At 46.3% G+C, this 19,500-nt stretch overlaps 1 protein-coding gene across 2 annotated transcripts in view; it reads right to left on the bottom strand.

The window, feature by feature from the left end:
* The window catches only part of ATCOAE (dephospho-CoA kinase family), a 32,409-nt gene extending 18,675 nt beyond the window's left edge, over positions 1-13,734 (bottom strand). The window contains exons 1-2 of one of the 2 annotated variants that reach the window (XM_087371178.1): positions 13,163-13,734; positions 10,453-10,649 (exon numbers count right to left, since the gene is read on the bottom strand). In XM_087371178.1, coding sequence (XP_087227304.1) covers positions 10,453-10,649; positions 13,163-13,244 — 279 coding nt within the window. In that variant the 5' untranslated portion in view covers positions 13,245-13,734. Of the gene's footprint in view, positions 1-10,452; positions 10,650-11,389; positions 11,533-13,162 lie in introns of those variants that run through there. The other variant, XM_087371179.1, reaches the window with a different exon arrangement.
* Between the last annotated feature and the right edge of the window lie 5,766 nt (positions 13,735-19,500).

The raw sequence follows: 19,500 nt of genomic DNA, 5'->3' as shown, positions 1-19,500 counted from the left end.
ACCTACTTGAGTTGGGGGCAGTCTATGATCTGATCATATATAATGGTCTACAGAGGTGGCAATCATCTGGCGGGCTCACTTGCTTTCCACATGACAGGGGGATGACCACAGTGGACTACCTAGTGGGTCCCTTAGCCTTCGCCTCACGAATACACGACTTTATTGTGCCTCCCCCCCCACTCGGTGCTGACAACTCATACTTAACCTTTCGTTTATCTGCTACTATGCCAGTTACAGGGAGGGTCCATCCCACATCCACTCAGGTATAGGTCCACTTTAACCGTGCCTTTGACCCTGTCTATGTGAGCACACGAGCTCCGGGCCTCACTACTTGGAGATGATGGAGATCTCACCCATGCCTCGGACATCCTTGCCTCAGTAGTACAAGACGCCACCATCACGTCCTTTCCCACGACTTGATCCACACATGCCCCAATCGGGAAGATGCCCCAAAACCCTTGGTATGATGACGAATGCAGAGAGATGAGAGCTTACTTCACACATGAGCGAGCCCTAGGCCATCTGACGCCACCTAAGGCACAGCAGATCTCCCGACGATTGATACATCGTAAGAGGCAGGCTTTCCTCACGCATAGGATGGAGGAGGTAATCAGATCATTCCAAGGGGGAGATCCTATCATTGGATGGGGGCTTCTATCGAAGGGGAAGTCGCCTATTCCCATCACAGAGCTAGGGGTTTGGCACACATATGCATGCTCTCTCTGTGACGTCCCGATGCAGGCACCACCGGACATGTCCTCTATGCCCAAGCCCACTTGCCATTTGTTCACTGCACAAAATGTACGACTGCACTCCATCGGCTTCATAACCGGAAAGATGTTCGACCATGCGGTATGCCACGGCTTCCCGCCTACTTGGAGCACTACCACCATTGTACCAATACACAAAGCAGGTGATCCCATGAACATTGGGAACTACATTACCCTCATGATTGGCCACACCTTGGCCAAGATTTATGGTTCAGTTCTAGAGAGAGAGACCAATGGCCACACAAAGGCAAGTCGCCCTCTTTCTTATCTTGAAAGACCACCGTGGGAACGGCGTTCAAAGCAGGGAAGACGGCATTCGTAGCTGAGGATGGAGGCGGAGCTGGAAGACCCAATACATTAGCGACAGACGAAGTAGGTGCTTTCGCATCCTTTTCGGCAAGCCACTTCGAACAATCCTTCTTGCCATGCCCAGCAATGTGGTGGCAATGAAAGCAGCAATGTTCTTGGTGGTATCGCTTCTGCTCGTCGGGTTGTAGATAGCCTCTTGTAATACCCGCTTTAGTCTTCTCATCCGGAGTCATCTTTGGCTTGGGTTCCCTCCTTTGACCAGATGCATGGCCATCTTTCTTTTGGAACTGGTTGTCCTTCTTCTGATCCTAACCCGCCGTGTTGTTTGACTGCTGCGGGGCTTTGGAATCTTTCTGGACCTGCTTGGGCTTTCCCCCGTTCAGCATCATCTCCTAATTCTGTGCGTGAGTCAACGCCCGCTCGTAATCCGACGGGTCGAAGTTCCGAATGGTGAAACGTATGTTCGTGTCCAAACCTCGAGAATGAATTGCTTCATCTTGGCGCTCTCCGTCATGCCCAACTGTTGCGCCAGTGTGATGACCTTATTACTGTAAGAAAATAATACAATGTCTATGCTCAACAAATAACAGGATCTCGTACGCAAGATAGTATGGAGAATCAAAAATTTGATTACTGTAGAACTGATACAATAGATGGCGCTGCCTTCCAACCGTGCGCTCCTGTGAAAGAAGCTTCGATGGCGTGCTGGAAACAGTAGAAGACGGAGGCTGGATTGCTCTTATATAGCCACCAGTTGTAGTCGGTTAGGGTTAATTGGGTGACCGACCCAGTCCGCCCAAAACGGTCGACTGAGAGTCGGTCCCGAAATAGGCCACCGACCATATGATAGAACCGGTGCGCAAAACAGAGCAACTGACCTACGATGTCCGTTCGGCCCAGAGCCATCCGGGATCATTTGAGGCTCCAAACGGGCCCCGCAACCTGAGAGTGGGCTGCCCCGAAAAATGCTCTGTCTACCCTCAGTGCGGTTAGTCAAGGAATTCCTTCCTGCACTTGCATGTAGCCTAGTTAGCGGTGTGCCAACTCTATCTGAAGCCGTCCAGCCATCAGGCCACACATGGCCCCCATCTGGTGTCCAAACCAGGACCTACCATATGAGGAGAAAGCATTTGAGTAGCTCGGTTATCTGAGGGCTTACAAGTAGAATTAGTTGGTTCCCACGTAGTTACACGAGAGTGGAGCATTGATATCTAACATCTCCCCTCAATGTCCACTCGCAAGTGAACTTACTTTTTCGGCCCAATGCCAAGTCGATGAAGATGCCTCTCCAGCAAGTCTCTTCCAAGAGCCTTCGTGAAGATGTCCGCAGTATTCTCTGTAGTCGGACAGTACACCAAGTCGACCTCTCCATCCATGATGAGCTCGCGTACAAAGTGATATTGAATCTCAATGTGTTTTGTGCGAGCGTGGAACACCGAGTTCTTTGCAATCGCCATGCAACTCTGATTGTCACATGATAACTACGTAGGCTTGTTCTGCACTACACTCATGTCCCCCAAAATCCTCCTCAACCACATTGCCTCGCAAGAAGCAAAGCATGCAAATTTGTACTCGGCCTCGGTAGAAGAAAGAGCAACTGTGGGTTGCTTCTTGCTGACCCATGACACAACTCCAGATCCAAGTGAGAAACAATACCCTGTCACTGATCTCCTGCTGTTCACGTCTCCTGCCCAATCCGAGTCACAAAATCTGATCAAGATGTTGCCCTTGGTATAGGTGATGCCATAATCAAGTGTGCCTTTAATGTATTTCAGCACCCGCATCCCTGCCCTCCAATGGTTCTCCCGGAGCTTATTGGAAAACCTGCTTAGTACACCAGTCGCAAAACTGATGTCCGGCCATGTGTTGCACAGGTAAATCAAGCTGCCCACAAGCCTTCTATACTTCGCTTCGTCCACCAGTGGTCATGAATCCTCGTTTGAGAGCTTCGCGTCAACCTCCATAGGGGTACCAACTGTCTTGCACTCAGCCATGCCAAATGCCTTCAGTATCTCTCCAGCATACTTTAGCTGTGAAATGAAGATCTGTTTCGGCTCCTGCCAAACTTCAATCCCCAAACAGAAATGCATCAGTCCGAGGCCTGTTATTTCAAACTCTCTTCCTAGCAAATGCGTCGTCTGCGAGATCTTCTCTTCATGGTTCTCTGTTATGACAAGGTCGTCTACATAAAGGACCACGATCATACACCTGCCTCCTTCTCTGAAGATATACAAATTTGCATCAGATGGGCTCCTCCTGAACCCGTTTGCAGAAAGTAGGCATCAATTCGTTGGTACCACGCTCGTGGGACCTGTTTCAGCCCGTAAAGTGCCTTCTTCAGTTTACAGACTTTACCTTCTGAACTGGGTTCTCAAAACCTGTGGTTGTTCCACGTATACCTCCTCCTTGAGATCTCTATTCAAAAAGGCGGATTTCACATCCATCTGAAACACGGGCCAACTTCCCTGGACAGCTAAAGCCAAAACACTGCGAATTGTGGTTAGTCGAGCTGTGGGAGCAAAAGTATCTTGATAATCAAAACCATGTACCTGTGCAAATCCTTTTGCCACGAGCTAAGCCTTGTACTTATCCAATGTGCCGTCGAACTAGTACTTGGTCTTGTGCACCCACTTGGCTCTGATTACCTTGCGTTTTAGTGGTCAATCCACAAGGTCCCAAGTGTTCTTCTTCATTATGGAGCCATACTCCGACTGCATAGCCTCCATCCACCTATCATCGCCCTGTGCCTCTTCAAGACACTTAGGTTCATCAACACGGATCACTTCTATCATCAAAGCATAGTTGACCAAGTGTTCCTACACCCTTCTTTGCTCCTCTAATCTCTTGGACCGACGGTGTTCGGATGGTTCCTCCTCAATCGCTGGAGGTTCTCTGCTGTCCAAAAGCTGCTTTATCCACTTCGGGAATGGCCGTTGCGTTGTAGTTCTGCAGGCTCTTCTTCATCTTCTTTATCTTGAATCCTCCCAAGCACCATTGGGGAAGTTCGATCTGCTGTAGGTGGCGGTACTGGATGGATATCCTGGTTCTGGTTATCTGGAAAGGAAGCATCCTCCTCCAATTGATGCGGTTGTTCTAAGACCACATCGCGACTTACAATTACCTTCTTGGTAACAGGGTTATAGAGACGGTAACCCTTCGCCTCTTCACTGTAGTTCAAGAAAATACACTTCCGGCTCTTCGGTTTCCATTTGGTCCTGGTAGCATCAGGGACATGCACAAAACAGTCACATCCAAAAACTCTGAAATGTGCAGTTGAAGGTTTCTTACAAGAAAAGGCTTGCAGTGAAGTCATCTCGTTCACAGCCTTCGTGTAGCTACGATTCAGGACGTAAACTACAGTGTTACATGCTTCAGTCCAGAAAGTCTTTGGCAAATCTTTCCCTTTCATCATACTCCGACCCATTTCGCAGATGACGTGCATCTTGCGTTCTGCTACTCCATTTTGTTGTGATGTATGTGACGGGGGTTTCTGCCTCTTGATCCCGTGACTTTTGCAATAACATTCGAATTCAGTTAATGTGAACTCTCCACCTCTGTCTGATCTCAACTTCTTCACATTCCTCCCTCATTCTTTCTCAACCATTACATGTCATTCTTTGAACTTACTAAAAGCCTCATCTTTAGTCTTCAGGAAGTATATCCATATCCTTCTACTGTAGTCATCGATCTGCGTCATGAAGTAGTAGGAACCACCCAAAGCTTCTGTCTCCATCTTTCCGCAGAGGTCCGTGTGAACGAGCTTTAGAGGAGCCTTTGCCCTGCTGGCCTCTTTAGGAAAGGGCTACCAATGCTGCTTGCCCATCATGCAAGCTTCACATATATCGGACAGATCTGTAATTTCTGGTAGGTCTGCAATCATTCCACTTTTATGCATCTCCTTTAAAGAACTAAGATTTAGATGACCAAACCTCTCATGCCATAGCTTAGTGTTCTTCACATCGGCTCGAGCACTGAAAGCTGAGAGTTCGTAGATGTTGTTGCACCGTGTACCTTTACCAATGACCTTCCCTTGAAGATCCAAAATCTGTGCGCCATTCTTATCGAATTGAACTTTGAGGTCCCGATCCGTGATCGCAGAAACGGACAACAAGTTTCTCTTGATATCTGGCACATAAAGAACATCGGACAACTGTTTTACAACTCCATCTAACTTAAGAGCAATTATACCTTTTCCTTTTGCTGGACATTTTGCATCATTGCCGACTGCTACCAGGATGTCATTCCCTACCGGCTGTAGAGAGGTATACCAATCCTTCTGACTAGTCATGTGGCGCGATGCACCACTATCAATAATCCAAGGTTCATCTGCAGGTACATGAACTGCCTCCGTGCAAATCTCCTCAATTGCTATGAACAGCTCTACTGGTACTGCCTGTGCGCTGTTGCTCGACTCTTTCTTTACTCCATTCTTCTCATCTGTAATCTTCTTTCGGCACTCATTCTGCTTGTGCCCTGCCTTGTTGCAATAGAAGTACTTGATCTTCTTCTTTCTCTTTTTATCATCAGAAGAAGATGGGTTACTAGAGTCCTTACCCTTACCTTTCTTTGATCCAGCCGAGAAAGCCGAATCTTCTTCAGTCCTCATCTTTTGATGCATCTTCTCCTCCAGAAGCATTGCGCTGAAATCCTCAAAGTTGAGGGACGGATTTTTGTTCTACGTATTTAGCGCCGTAACAAGACCGTCGTACTTTAGTGGGAGAATCCGTATGCACCTTCGTGCTAGATTCTCGCTGGTGATGGTGATGCCAATCGCAATCATCTGATCGCGTAGATTCTTCAGCCTGGTGATGAACTTCTCTGCCGCTTCAGACTCAGACAACTTCTCATTCACGAGTTGAGTTTCCCGATTCTAAATCCACGTCTGATTCGTGGTCTCGTACTGATTTTTCAAGACCGTCCAATGCCTCCTCCGCTGTGGTGACATGTTGAATTAACGCCATGACGGAATCACTAACACTGCAGACAATAGAACACAGCGCATCTGCATTTCTTCTTGTCCACGCGAGAATCTCATCCGCAGTTGGTACTATCTGTTGTCCTGCATTGGTTGGATCCGGTCTCGCAACCGGCCTCACGTCCACCCTAGTAGCAGTGTCCCAAAGCTCGTATGCGCTTAGGATGGTCTTCATCTTGAACTTCCAGAGTGGATAGTTAGAGCCGTCCAACTTTCCGCTTTCGCCGAACGGTGGGATTCGCAGTCTTGTAGGCTAGGCCATCTCTCACAATCTGCTCGCAAACAGAAATACACTACCAAATCTTCTTGCTAGAGTCCAGGCTCTGATACCATGTAAGAAAATAATACAACGTCTGTACTCAACAGATAACAGGATCTCGTACGCAAGAGAGAAAACAAGATAGTATGGAGAATCAATACTGTAGAACTGATACAATAGATGGCGCTGCCTCCCAACCGTGCGCTCCTGTGAAAGAAGCTTCGATGACGTGCTGAAAACAGTAGAAGACAGAGGCTGGATGCTAAGGAATCAGGGTTGCTGTAGCCAGTGATGAAATGGGCTTCACAGGCTTGCTCTTATATAGCCACCAGTCGTAGTCGGTTAGGCTCAATTGGGTGACCAACCCAGTCCGCCCAAAACGGTCGACTGGGGGTCGGTCCTGAAATAGGCCACCGACCATACGATAGAACCGGTGCGCAAAATGGGCCCCGCAACCCAAAAGTAGACTGCCCTGGGAAATGCTCCCTCTACCCTCAGTGCGGTCAGTTAAGGGATGCCTTCTCGCACTTGCATGTAGCCTAGTTGGCGGTGTGCCAACTCTATCTGAAGCCGTCCAGCCATCGGCCTAGGCCACACATGGCCCCCATCTTGTGTCCAAACTAGGACCTACCGGATAACCGAGCTACTCAAATGCTTTCTCCTCATATGGGGGACTTACAAGTAGAGTTAGCTAGTTCCCGCGTAGTTACACGAGAGTGGAGCATTGATATCTAACAATTACTGTATGTCAACACATGCAAACCATTCTAGGAGAGACGAGCGAACTCATCCTCCAGGTTAAGCATACATTGGGGTGGGAGAAAACGGGCTTTGAGGTCAGCCATAAACGTTGCCCAAACGAAATTCGTCTTAAACGTTTTTGGGTCAATATGCTTACTAGCCCAATGCTGCCACCTAGCGGCTTTTCTGCTTCTTTTTCCTCCAGACGTTTTGTCCGGTCCAGCTGTCTTCTGCTTTCTTCCAACTGGGATAAATGTTCTTCGCGTTGCTGCAGCAGGACCCGATTCTGCTCTAGAAGATTCGCCATCACTTCTTGAGCATTTGGTGGAAGCGTATCTTGTTGGTAGTCTTTCTCCTCTTCAAAGTCTTCACGGTTGAAATCTTTTCCTGACCCTTCCATGGTGCTTGATTGTGTGTCCTTTCCGGATCTCAGCACAACCATACACTCGCGGTAGTCAAGCTGGATACAGACCGAAGCTCTGATACCAATGTAACATGCAACGGTTATCTGATCGTGTAATTAACAGCAAGACCTTCTTTAAACCTTTAGCGAGGAATGAGCGTTGTTTACCATACAGAGAGAAAGGAGATGAGGGTAGAGAGAGAGTGGAGTCGACAACCGATTGGGTCCCTGTACCCACTGAGAGCCCCCTCCCCCAAATCACGGGAGAATTTGCTTTACACTTGGAGAACTGAGAAATACAAAGAACACTCTTCAAGAGAGCACGGAACACGCTTCTGAAAAGCTCACTGTGCACACGTATAGCAGACCCAAAGACCTGAGAGGTAACGCCGACCAATACCGAGACCTTGATGCTGTCCACACTGATGATGTAGGACGCTTCTGCAAGGCAAGGAAGAGGCTTGTGCTGTCTAGCGGAATGCAGGGTTACTGCGTGAGTGAGAGAGTGAAAACCTAGAAGTGATAGATCCTATGAGAGAGCTGAGAGATGACAGAAATATAGAGCTAAGAGTGAGCTGTGTAAACTGTAAAAGAGAGCTGAGAAAGCTGAGCAAACAGTGTCCAAACCTCTCTCCGTTTGTTGGTCCAAACCTCCGACTGTTGTGCTGCGTGGTCACCTTCAGATCAGGCTGAACTGATGGCCAAGGGACTGAGGCTAGAGCAGGTCCAGATCTGAGGATCTCAGGGGCTGCACAGGAGGCTGAGGTGGAGCTGTAGGAGGACTGAAGGCAGGAGCAAACTGAATGAGAAAACAGGGCAGCCAAGGGGCCCTTTTATTATAGGGCTGGACTGAGCCAACCCAGTCCGTAAACAGACTGACTCAGTCTGTTTTACAGACTGGCTGGCCTACAACCAGCCTATAAAAAGCCCTCCCTGGCTCATTTGCCAGGGGAGTTTTTGGGCAGCCTTTGCAGGCTTACTAGTAAGCCCTCACTCCCACATCAGATCGTACAGGCAGAGTTCGCTATGACACCACTTCAGATTGATGCCATCTTTCAGACAGTGACTTTTCTGCATGGAGTCTGGGAGCTCTAGGTGGAGATTGCCGAGGCTGGCACTAGAGTCATCCAAACGATTAGCAAAGTGCCGAGGCAGCACATAATGGTATGCACTTGTATCCGCATGGTTTGCCAAACATGGTATTCAAATGGACCTGCTCCCCCCATTTCAGTATAGCATGGATGCACTGCCAGAATCAATCCCACGAGATGAGATTAATTGTATCATACAGTTAGACCTCCTCCAACTCTATGCGTCTCAGACTTGGGGAGGGGGACCAGGAGTTCCCCACCAAGATCTAGTTCTACCACCACCATTTCTTGAGAGTATCAGAGGACAAACTCATCATCAAGTCCTAGTACCTTGAGGACAAAGGTGTCTCACACGCACTGAGGATTGCTATTGGACAGATGTGAGTCTCATCACATCAATTAAGAATTGAGTCAAGGAGAGCTGTAGGCATACCCAGAGAGCAGTGGACTTGCAGATTGTGTACGATGAGGGAGGTTGAGACAGAGGATCATTTTCTATGCACCTGCCCCGTCTATTATGAGATCCGGGGACAATAGAATTGCCCTTCTAGGAGGGACATGGCTTCGGTCCACTCACACGACTGATCCACTTCCAGGACCAGGTCATTGGGCTATACCAGATGGAGATGCGACAACACAAAGAGATCCTACTGCGACACATCAGAGAGCAACAAGAGACAAACCACGCCACAGGATACTGAGGCAGACCGAGCATAGAGACAGGTCACGGACTTCTATGCATTTAAGTCAGCTCTAGGTCATAGTGGAGTGGAGGAGGAGATAGCGGATATGACGATAGTATGGATCAAGGGAGAGAGCAGACACGGCACCACTGAGCGCGGGACACATAGACCAACACAGAGGGGGGCCAGAGCATGCATGATCGAAGTCCAACCTATCTTAGCTCTCCTCAAGATCGCCAAAGACGATCTTGGATCACATTGGATCCAGCGATCGAGGAGACATCCTCCCACAGCACGAGACAGCTAGACAGATGCAGATCCGGGATATCTTCACAGCACATCGGAGAGCTACCACGGTGCCAGGTTTCGGCTTCTGAGTCTTGGAACTCAGCTCACATTTGAGCTTATATTTAAGTTTTTTTTGTTTGAGATTTTGAGCTTCAAACTTTGGCATAGCACTCAACAAAAGGGCCTTAGCGTACCCTTTGCTTTTGCTTCAGCCCCATGATGCTTGTATGAGCTATCTTTTTTCTGGTGTAATTTGTCCCATAGGCCCGCGAGGTCTTTCGAGGACGTTAATATATCTTTATTTTCTTTCTTTCTCCATATCAATGTGTTTGTTTTGAGTTTACTTGTGCACACATCAGTAGCAATTGAATCTTGTGAATCTAGGTTGAGTCTTCCATTATGGGGTTCGTGTAAGACACTAGCCTTCATTATCCTCAGATGATTGTCTTCATTAGATTAAAAGTGGTCTAATCGCATTATTGATTGCCTGCCATGTCCTGGGATGAAGATGGCACACCTATTAACTATTCATTGCAACAGCGCACAAGGGATTATTGACCCGTTCTTAGTGGTGATCTTATGCTTCAACCGATGAAAAATGGAAATCCAATGCTGTCCAAGCCCTCACTTTATCAAATATTTACAATTTACAACATCTCTCGTTGTTGCCCATGAACACGCATAGCTATTAAATAAAGCTGTAGCATTGTGCAATTTTTTTCATCAGTACTTAAGGGGCTAAGATGCGTGCGTTCAATGAAGCCACTGACGTGTGGCTTACGATTTGATACGATTTTACTAAGCAAGCTTTAATAGCCAGTTATTAATTGAATACCTTTGAATGATTACGGAAGGGTAGACAAGTGTCTCAAACTGCTTAAAGCAAAATGTAGGGAAAAAATAATTGCAAGGATAAGAAGAAGGGTCACTTACGTGTGCTATTTTGTCAGCATCAATGACAGAGATGCCAAGTGCTTGAAACTCTTTTGAAGCAGTACTTTTCCCAGATGCAATCCCTCCAGTTAGACCTACTATCCGCATTCCCTTTAACTTTCCAAAAGTCTCACAATTTTCTATAACTTTGGTCGTAATTCCTCTCGCCTGCTTTGGGTGTTTCGAAATGTTAAACCCTGTCAAATGGAAAAATGTTCAGAGCTTATCAGTTCTCTAAGGGACAAACTCGATAATGATGAGAGAAAGAATAAAGGAAAGAGCAATGAATAAGTCCCCCAAAATGTATTGATAAGTGGAAAGGGAGGAGGGAAGGGGTGGGGTGTTGTACCCAAGTACATAAAAAGTACAAAAATAGTAATAAATATTAATTACTAGCTGTGTACTGACTCGAATGTCGTTTTTCCTTCTCCGATTCCCATGTTTAGTGGGGGTGGAAGTGAAGATTAGACATTGGAGCCGGACGTTTGATTTCAAATTCTGGTTAGATATCAGTTCCGGTTTTCTGAAGGGTTGAGAAGAGAATTTGTCTTCTCGAATCCAGTATCTTGCCTGTGCAGATGACCTGCCAACCAGTGGGAGTGTGGATCTCAGCTTACCAAAGACCCAGGGCCAGGCAACAGAGGATTCCCTCCAGGATTTTTCCTAATGTTTGCTGCAGCCGACTCAAACGAAAGGGGCGACGGACGGTGGGGAGGAGTGGACTACGCACCAGCTTGCGTCTGGTACAGCAAGCCTTCGCATGGTGGCTCAGCACAGCAGCACACGCGTGTGACAGCCGCTCAATGAGATTACTCGTATTGAATTGAAGCCACAAAAAGACCTTAAAAGTTTCTACCAGGCTTGCAAACACAAAGCGAAGAATGTTCAAGGAAGGAAGGAAAAGCAGCTGCATAGAATAGCTCAAGACCAACAATACCTCGGGTGAAACCGAAGCTAAAGCAGCAGCAGGCGAGAATTCGAAGATCACGCAGAAAGGGAGAGATGGTTGGAGGGAAGGGCCATTTCCCGGGAGGAATCCCGGCGATCCGTCGGTAGGCCGGGAGCCAAATCCGGTCGGATTGTGACCGGCGAGGGCGTTTCCCGGCCGTTAAGCGAAGTGGGGATGGGATGGGTGATCGCCATGTGTTAGGTACGGCTGCGGGTTTTTGAGAGGCGCATTCCACCCTTTTAAGAGGGCTTCATCCAACAGTGGAGATTGCATCTTCACCCACCCATGATCTTGACAGTCAACCACGAGGCTGATAGGATGATGACAAGTAGCGTTCGGTCCAGTGCATCTCGTAATGAGAGTGATCACTTGTCACGTTGACCGAGGCCACACCTGTCCCCTTTCTCGACTGTCTTAAGGTCAGCCACAAGGCTTGATGGTGGTGACAGGAGCGTTCGATGGTGAGAGCAACCAAAAAGCGTATTCATTGGTTTAGACGCCTTCCCCATACACCACCTAGCGATGATGCGGGCCCTACGTTAGGGGCGTTGTTGGCTACCTGTTTCCACGCAAGCTTGAAAGCGCCACTTGAATGGTGGATCGAGCATTTAGGTGGTTTCCACGTTACAGGCTGGAGTGCGCACTCAAGTCACAGAAGGAGCCAACGATGGCCATTTGCATCCACCAGATTTCCTTGGATCCGTTTCACCTCCAGGGTGCCAATTTCATCGATCTGAGCACCTCTAGAGAGCACCCAGCCAATGTATTTTCTCCGGCTCCTCCCCTTCTCCTCCTCCCTCGAGCCACTCTGCTTTTCTCCTCCTCCCCTAGTCTTTATGCTCCTCCTCCCTCTGAAATACAATCTAGCTTTTCTCCTCCTCCCTCTGAAATACAATCTAGCTTTTCTCCTCCTCCCTTGGTCTTCTGCTCAAGCATCATCTCCTCTCCCTAACCGCCTCCCCCCCCCCTCCCTACGTTTGATGACACCTCTCCCTACAAAATACCTCCATCCATCCTCTTCATGATGCTTTTCCTCCACCTTCATGCAAACGCCCTCCCCCATTTTCTATTGTGATGTCCACTCTCTTCATGGCGGATATTCAGTCTCCTGCGATTCTTTACGACAGGCAGCCTAGAGGGAAGTTTCCCTTTTTGAGCCCTTCTTAAGCCATGTGTAATTATAAGCATTAATCTTTATCAAGATCCAATGGCGAAGCAATAATTTCTTGATTTTTGGGGGGTTTAAAGTGCTTTTCACTGTCTTGCTCTTTTCCAAGCTTTTCCTTTAACATTTTGATTGTAAGATTGATTTTGCTGCCATCCGTTTTGATCTTGTTCCTCCCCGCATCCTTCCTTACATTGGAGTATCTTGCAATTTGGGAACATCCTCCGTCGTCTTACTCGCAGGGCAGCTTTTGCTCTCATCGGAGAACGGCGATTTCCTAATCTCTAAATGCCAGGGCCAGAAATCAAGCACATGAAGAAATCAAAGGGGATTATCAAGGCCCCTGGTTCCCCCGACGTTGATATGTCGTCCTAGGACCGATGAGCCCACGAAAAGGAAGAAAGATAACACCCGTGAGAGAAAATTTGTGAAAGTGAAAGTAGAGAGAGCGCTGAAGCGAGCAAAGTAGCGAAGTCACGAACCCCTACTCAGTGACTAATTTCAAGTTATTGGAACCTGTGAGACAGAAGCTGAAAGCGAACAAAGTAGCGAAGTCACAAACCCCTACTCAGTGACTAATTTCAGGATATCGAAACCTGTGAGACAGAAGCTGAAATCATCAGGCGAGGCTGCTGGCATGCAAGCCGTAAGGACCGGTGGCCTTTTGTGTGCATTCATCCGTCTCGCTGCCTCCCCAATCACCTTGGCTTGCTCACCATGAATTGCCGCTTGCTAATCAATTTTTGTAAAAATCTAGATTGTTGCTACCGTAGCCAGTTCCAATACGTGAACAATGGCCAATGGCGTTCTTCTCTGCGGGCGGTTCGAGTCTTTACTCTTGAACTTTTGGCATACATGATGATTTTACGCCTATCTCCACGTTGTTAACCTCCGCCAAGAGAGAGCCGCAGGATTTGGAGAGGAGACATGTCTGCAATGACGATGTCTAGCGTGAGTTTGGCATCTGATATAGTTGCTGACGCTTGCTTCTCCCGGATTGTGTACAGATTGCCATGCACAACTTGGTTATCACATCTTTCTCAATGTTTGACAACTCTGCGAGTGGATTGGCAGGGATCATTCCCTTGCTTTTCAACAACTATGAGCAAAACAAGTTGAACGAACCGGCTTGCACGAGAACTGATCTAGTAGGCCTTGTTTCATCGAGTGATCTATGCCAACATTTTTACCCTTGCCGAAAGTCAAGTATTGCGATTGTAACCCTGGGCTTACCGTGTATGCAGGATATTAACATTATTACAATACATCAGAGAGACTGCAACTTCTCACAATAGTTGCATATATGAATGATGGATCCCATGAGATTTTCATCCAATTATATGATTTGTACCAAGTAGATCAACTAGGAGGTGAACTGATAAGCTTTATCCTACAAAGATCCACCCTTTAGTAAGCTATGCGATCATTCACAATTTCAACTTATGGGGTGGAATGATTGGCTATTTTAGCTTGCAGATCATATTCTCTTCACCCTTGAATCAGTATCACAGCATTCACTCACGGCCCCCAATTGTGAGTCTTAAGTGGTTGTTGCAACCTTGCAAATTGTAATGAGCCGTCTACATTCTTTTGAATCATGATGTTACTTAATGATCTGCACTTTGGAACCATGAGGTGCTAAGAAATCACCAAACTCTCGGGACACAACCACCAGTGCATAGACCACTCAAAGAGTCTCGAACGTTGGGTGTCATACTTTTTTCTGCAATTAGAGATCGTGGGCCAACTTATTGTTTTGCTAGCTACGACAGGCCGCCTAGGGGGAAATTTGAGTTTTTTGAGCTCTCCTTGAGCCACTTGTCACAACTGTGGGCATTGATCTAATGGTGTGAAAAGCAAGGTGCAAAAGCATAGTTAAGCTTTTTATCGAAAGGATGGGAGAAAAGCATAAAAGTGCTTTTGTCATAAATCTATATAATTCATAACAAGCTCATGATTGTCAGTCAGCATTGTCTGTGTCTTCAAGCAACAATGGAGAGGCCTGGTTGCTTGCAATGTCTTCAACTAAGATTTTGAGGTAAGATTCTCTCCCAGTCGTTCGGTATTTTTTGTTTATAGATTTAAGGTGGCAAGACAACTGAATGATTAGAGCTCTATGGGAATGATGTGATCAATCAATCTATCTGTCTATCACTCCGTGCGTCACATTAGCTACAGTGGAGACACTGCAGTGAGGTTGTTGGAAGCCAACTAGCCTCTAGGATTTCATGTTAAGCATCTGCAAAGCAACCAATATAAATTTGTGTTTAAGCGAGTGCTATAAGCACATAAGTGTAGCAAGTGCCTTGAAGAGATGAAGCCCAATGTAGCATAGCATTGGCATGTGAAGCTTTGGAGAGCCTCGCGATGACCTTATGCTCTAATCTCACAAGCCTAAAAGCTCAACTTACTACAATGATCAAACTCCCATTTTTTTGAGGTTGGAGAAGCACGTAACGTTGGCTAAGTGGAGAGTGAGAATGTTACGTGCTCTACTTCAAACTTCCTCTAATGATAGTTGTCTTTTGTGCTGTTCACAGTCTACTGAACGATTTGAGAATGTTTGAATCATCTCACTCAAGGACGCGCATAGATCCTCTTAGGGTCACATTGGCAAGTTTTTGGGATATTGTCTCTCGATGTTTGACTACGATTATGACTATTGACATTCAGGTAATATGCCAATTTCTTATCCATTCACAAGACTTATCCTCGGCGCTAATATTCTCAGCGTTTATATTCTCATCGGCATTATCTCGACACCCAGGGAAGGACCCGTTCCCTGAGATTATAACTCTTTGGGGAAGGAAGTGCGCTGCCTCCCACACTGTGTGTGGTTATAGTAATTATATATTAAATATTATAATATAAATATTTTCAATTACTCGTCTATTCAAAATTCATTGTTTTCAATCTGAATTCTTAGAACATTCTGAGAGTGCTCTCAACGGAAGCAAGAACGGAAGAAGGAGAGAGAGAGAGAGAGACAGAGAGCCACACAAGTTTGGTGGGTGAAGAACCACCCTAATCTTCTTTTTCATTCATTTATATATGTGTTTGAGTATTGTACATAACCGGGGTTAAGGCACAGTGACCTTTAACCCCCACAACCTCCCACTTAAAGGACAATGTGCCTTTAAGGGAGAACAACCAGTGAGCATACTATCCAATGCCCATCAATACATGACAATACCCAAACCGCTGACTAGGTAGACTCTTTGTCAGCATATCTGCAGGGTTATCATCTGTATGAACCTTGACAAGCTCTATGCGCTTGTCCTCAAGTACCTCCCTGATGAAATGGTACCTGACCTCAATGTGTTTGGTCTTTGCATGAAAGACCGGATTCCGTGCTAGCTGAATAGCACTCATGGAATCACTATGCAATGTCGGTACACCTGTATGAATCCCCAAATCTCCCACTAGCCGATCAAGCCATATAGCCTCCTTGCAACCCTCTGTGGCTGCAACATACTCAGCCTCTGTGGTAGACAAAGCAACACACTTTTGTGCATGAGACATCCACGACACTGCACCACCTGCAAAGGTGAACACATAACCAGAAGTGGATCTCCTACTATCCACATGCCCTGCATAGTCTAAATCTGTGTACCCAAGTACACGCATGTCTCCTTTACCAAAGCAAATGCACATCTCCTTGGTACCCTTCATGTACCTCATGATGCACTTAACTGCCTCCCAATGTCTCTTTCCTGGATTAGCCATATACCGGCTAACAACTCCCACTGCAAATGCAATATCTGGTCTAGTAGCTATCATAGCATACATAAGACTCCCAACTGCTGATGCATAAGGAACCTTGGCCATCATGGCCCTCTCCTCATCTGATTTAGGACTATCTGTGTGACTCAGTTTCACATATGGAGGCAATGGAGTACTCACTGCCTTCCCCCCCTCCATATTGAAACGTTGCAATACTTTTGTAACATACTCTTTTTGTGAAAGCCAAAGGAGTTTTCTACTCCGATCACGCGTGATGCGCATACCAAGAATATGACCTGCAAGTCCCAAATCCTTCATATCAAAGGCCTCATGCAACTTGGCCTTTAATGCATCTAGCTCATAAGTATTCTTGCTAGCCAATAGCATATCATCCACATATAGTGCCAGGATTATTAGGCTATTATCCTTAGCCCTTTTAGTGTAGAGGCAGTGATGAATTTCACTCCTTCTAAAACCCTGGGACCGAATGAAAGCATCAAACTTCTGATACCATTCTCTAGGTGCTTGCTTAAGACCATAGAGACTCTTCTTTAGCTTGCAAACTAAATGCTCTTTGCCCTTTTCTTCAAAGCCTTCCGGCTGCACCATGTAAATTTCCTCATGCAAATCCCCATGCAAGAAAGCTATCTTGACATCCATTTGCATAAGCTCCATATCCTCTACTGCCACTAGTCCAAGGATGCATCTAAGTGTGGTCATCTTCACAACCGGAGAGAATATCTCATCAAAGTCCACACCCTTCTCTTGCTTGAACCCTTTAGCAACCAAACGGGCCTTGTACCTAGGCACATCATCACCTGTGACCTTCATTTTGTAGACCCATTTACATGGCAATGCTTTCTTTCCATGTGGCAAAGAAACCAAGTCCCAAGTCTTATTCTTCATAAGTGAACTCATCTCTGATTGCATAGCATACTCCCACTTGCGTTGATCCTCACGCATCATAGCCTCTTTGTAGCAAGAAGGCTCCCCGCAATCAGTAAGCATCACATAGTCTACCCCTGGAACAAACCTATCAGGTGGTCTAGACACTCTAGATGATCTTCTCAAGGGCATTTCAGCTTGCTGTCCCAACTGCATCTCAGCCACATTTGGCTCATCATTTCCACCAATAGATGATCCATCATCTACCCTTGATTGTATACCTGTGGGAGTACTTGGTGGCACCATTTCTTGCACATTTGGTGCATGGACAGCTTGCTGTCTATCAACATATGCAGGTGGATTCACATCCTGGAAAGTGATTCTCCTCATTTCCACATCCCTCATGGGTGCCTTATGCATCTTCTTCTCATTGAAGACCACATCATGGCTGCGTATGATCTTCTTTGCTTCTGGATCCCAGAGACGATAGCCCATCTCTCCACTTTCACCATAACCCAGAAAGATGCATTTCCTAGACTTAGGATCTAGCTTCTTTCGAAGCTCTTTTGGCACATGTGCATATGCCTCACACCCAAATATACGCAAATGAGAGTAAGAGGGCTTCTTGCCACTCCATGCCTCTTCAGGAATACCACCATCCAAACTCTTGTTAGGTGATCTATTGATCACATGCACTGCAGTCTTCATTGCCTCAGCCCAAAAACCACCAGAAAGACTTGCATTGGAAAGCATGCATTGCAACCTTTCTTGAATGGTACGGTTCATCTTTTCTGCAACTGGATTTTGCTCTGGAGTACGAGGGGATGTAAGCTCCCTCTTAATCCCACGAGTATCACAGAAATGCTGAAAGTCATGAGAGAGATACTCTCCACCATTGTCAGTCCGTAGGCATTTAAGCGTTCTACCTGACTGATTCTCAACCAAGGCCAGCCATTTCTGAAATACCTGGAACACATCACTCTTCCGAGCTATAGCATAAGCCCACACTTTCCTAGATGCATCATCAATGAATGTCACATAGTATTCAGCCCCGCCTAATGACCGTGTAGGCATGGGACCACATACGTCTGAATGCACCAAATCAAGCATTTCAAACTCTTTCTTTTCCCTTCTTTTATGGGCTGATTTAGTCTGCTTCCCATAGAGACAATGCTCACAAAATTCAAAATCAGAGAAACTCAAATGCGGTACATAACCCAAACGGCATAAGAGTTTCATTCCATTCTGGCTCATGTGCCCCAACCTGCAATGCCACAAAGAAGTGCTTGGCTGCTCGGTTATTGCAACAACATGATCAAATACCCCTGATACATGTAAGGGATACAAAGTCCCACACTTGGCACCCCTGGCCAAAAGCATAGAGCCCTTTTGAATTTTCCAACTCTGAAAGCCAAAAGTGGTGTGAAAACCAGCATCATCTAGTTGACCCACTGAAATAAGACTCTTGGTCAACTTAGGCACATGTCTCATATGTTTCAAAACAAATGTAGACCCATTTGCAAAAGAAAACTTTATGTCACTGCTCCCACTATGTCACATGCATAGTCATTTCCAAGATGCACACAACCTGTCTTTCCATTATCATAAGTGGAGAACCATTCCCTATGGGGAGTAACATGGAATGAAGCACCAGAATCCAAAAGCCAATCTTGGGAATATGCATCATCTGAAGTGGTAAGCAACTCTACAGATAAACTAGACATGAAGAGAACATCATTGTCACTATCATGTGTGACCGCATTGATCTCCTCGATCTTCACTTTTCCTTTGTCCTCCCTTGGACTCTCTTCCTTTTGATTTGCACCCCAATTTGCATTCTTTTTCTTATCCTTTTGCTCTCTTTTCAGCTTGTAGCAATCCTTTTTCATATGGCCCTTCTTGCCACAATGGTAACACTCAATGTTCCGTGCCCTGGATTTGCTACGAGACTTCCCTCTTTCTTGGGACTTCCCCCTGAACTGTGATCTGCCCCTTTGCACATTTAAGGTTGCATCCTGCTTGTTGCCATCCATAGACTTCCGTCTAATCTCCTCGGCCAACAAGCTACCCACAACATCATCAAATTTCAGTACTCCACCAGGTGCAGAGTTACTGACAGCTGTACGGAAGGTATCCCATGAGGATGGCAATGAACATAAGAGAAATATTGCCTTAGTCTCTGCATCAAAATTCATTTTCTGAGCCTGAAGCTGGCTGAAAATAATATTGAATTCATTCAAGTGAGAAGCAATGGAGACCCCTTCCTTCATCTGCAGCTCAAACAACCTCTTCATGAGGTAAACTTTATTAGAGGCAGTTTCCTTCT

This window comes from Dipteris shenzhenensis, chromosome 32 (genome assembly GCF_047967505.1).
Source record: "Dipteris shenzhenensis isolate YYH24624 ecotype China chromosome 32, Dip_SZ_1.0, whole genome shotgun sequence".
Taxonomy (NCBI): domain Eukaryota; kingdom Viridiplantae; phylum Streptophyta; class Polypodiopsida; order Gleicheniales; family Dipteridaceae; genus Dipteris; species Dipteris shenzhenensis.
The sequence above is the reverse complement of the archived record's forward strand: the minus strand, read 5'-3'. Positions and strand labels throughout refer to the sequence as shown.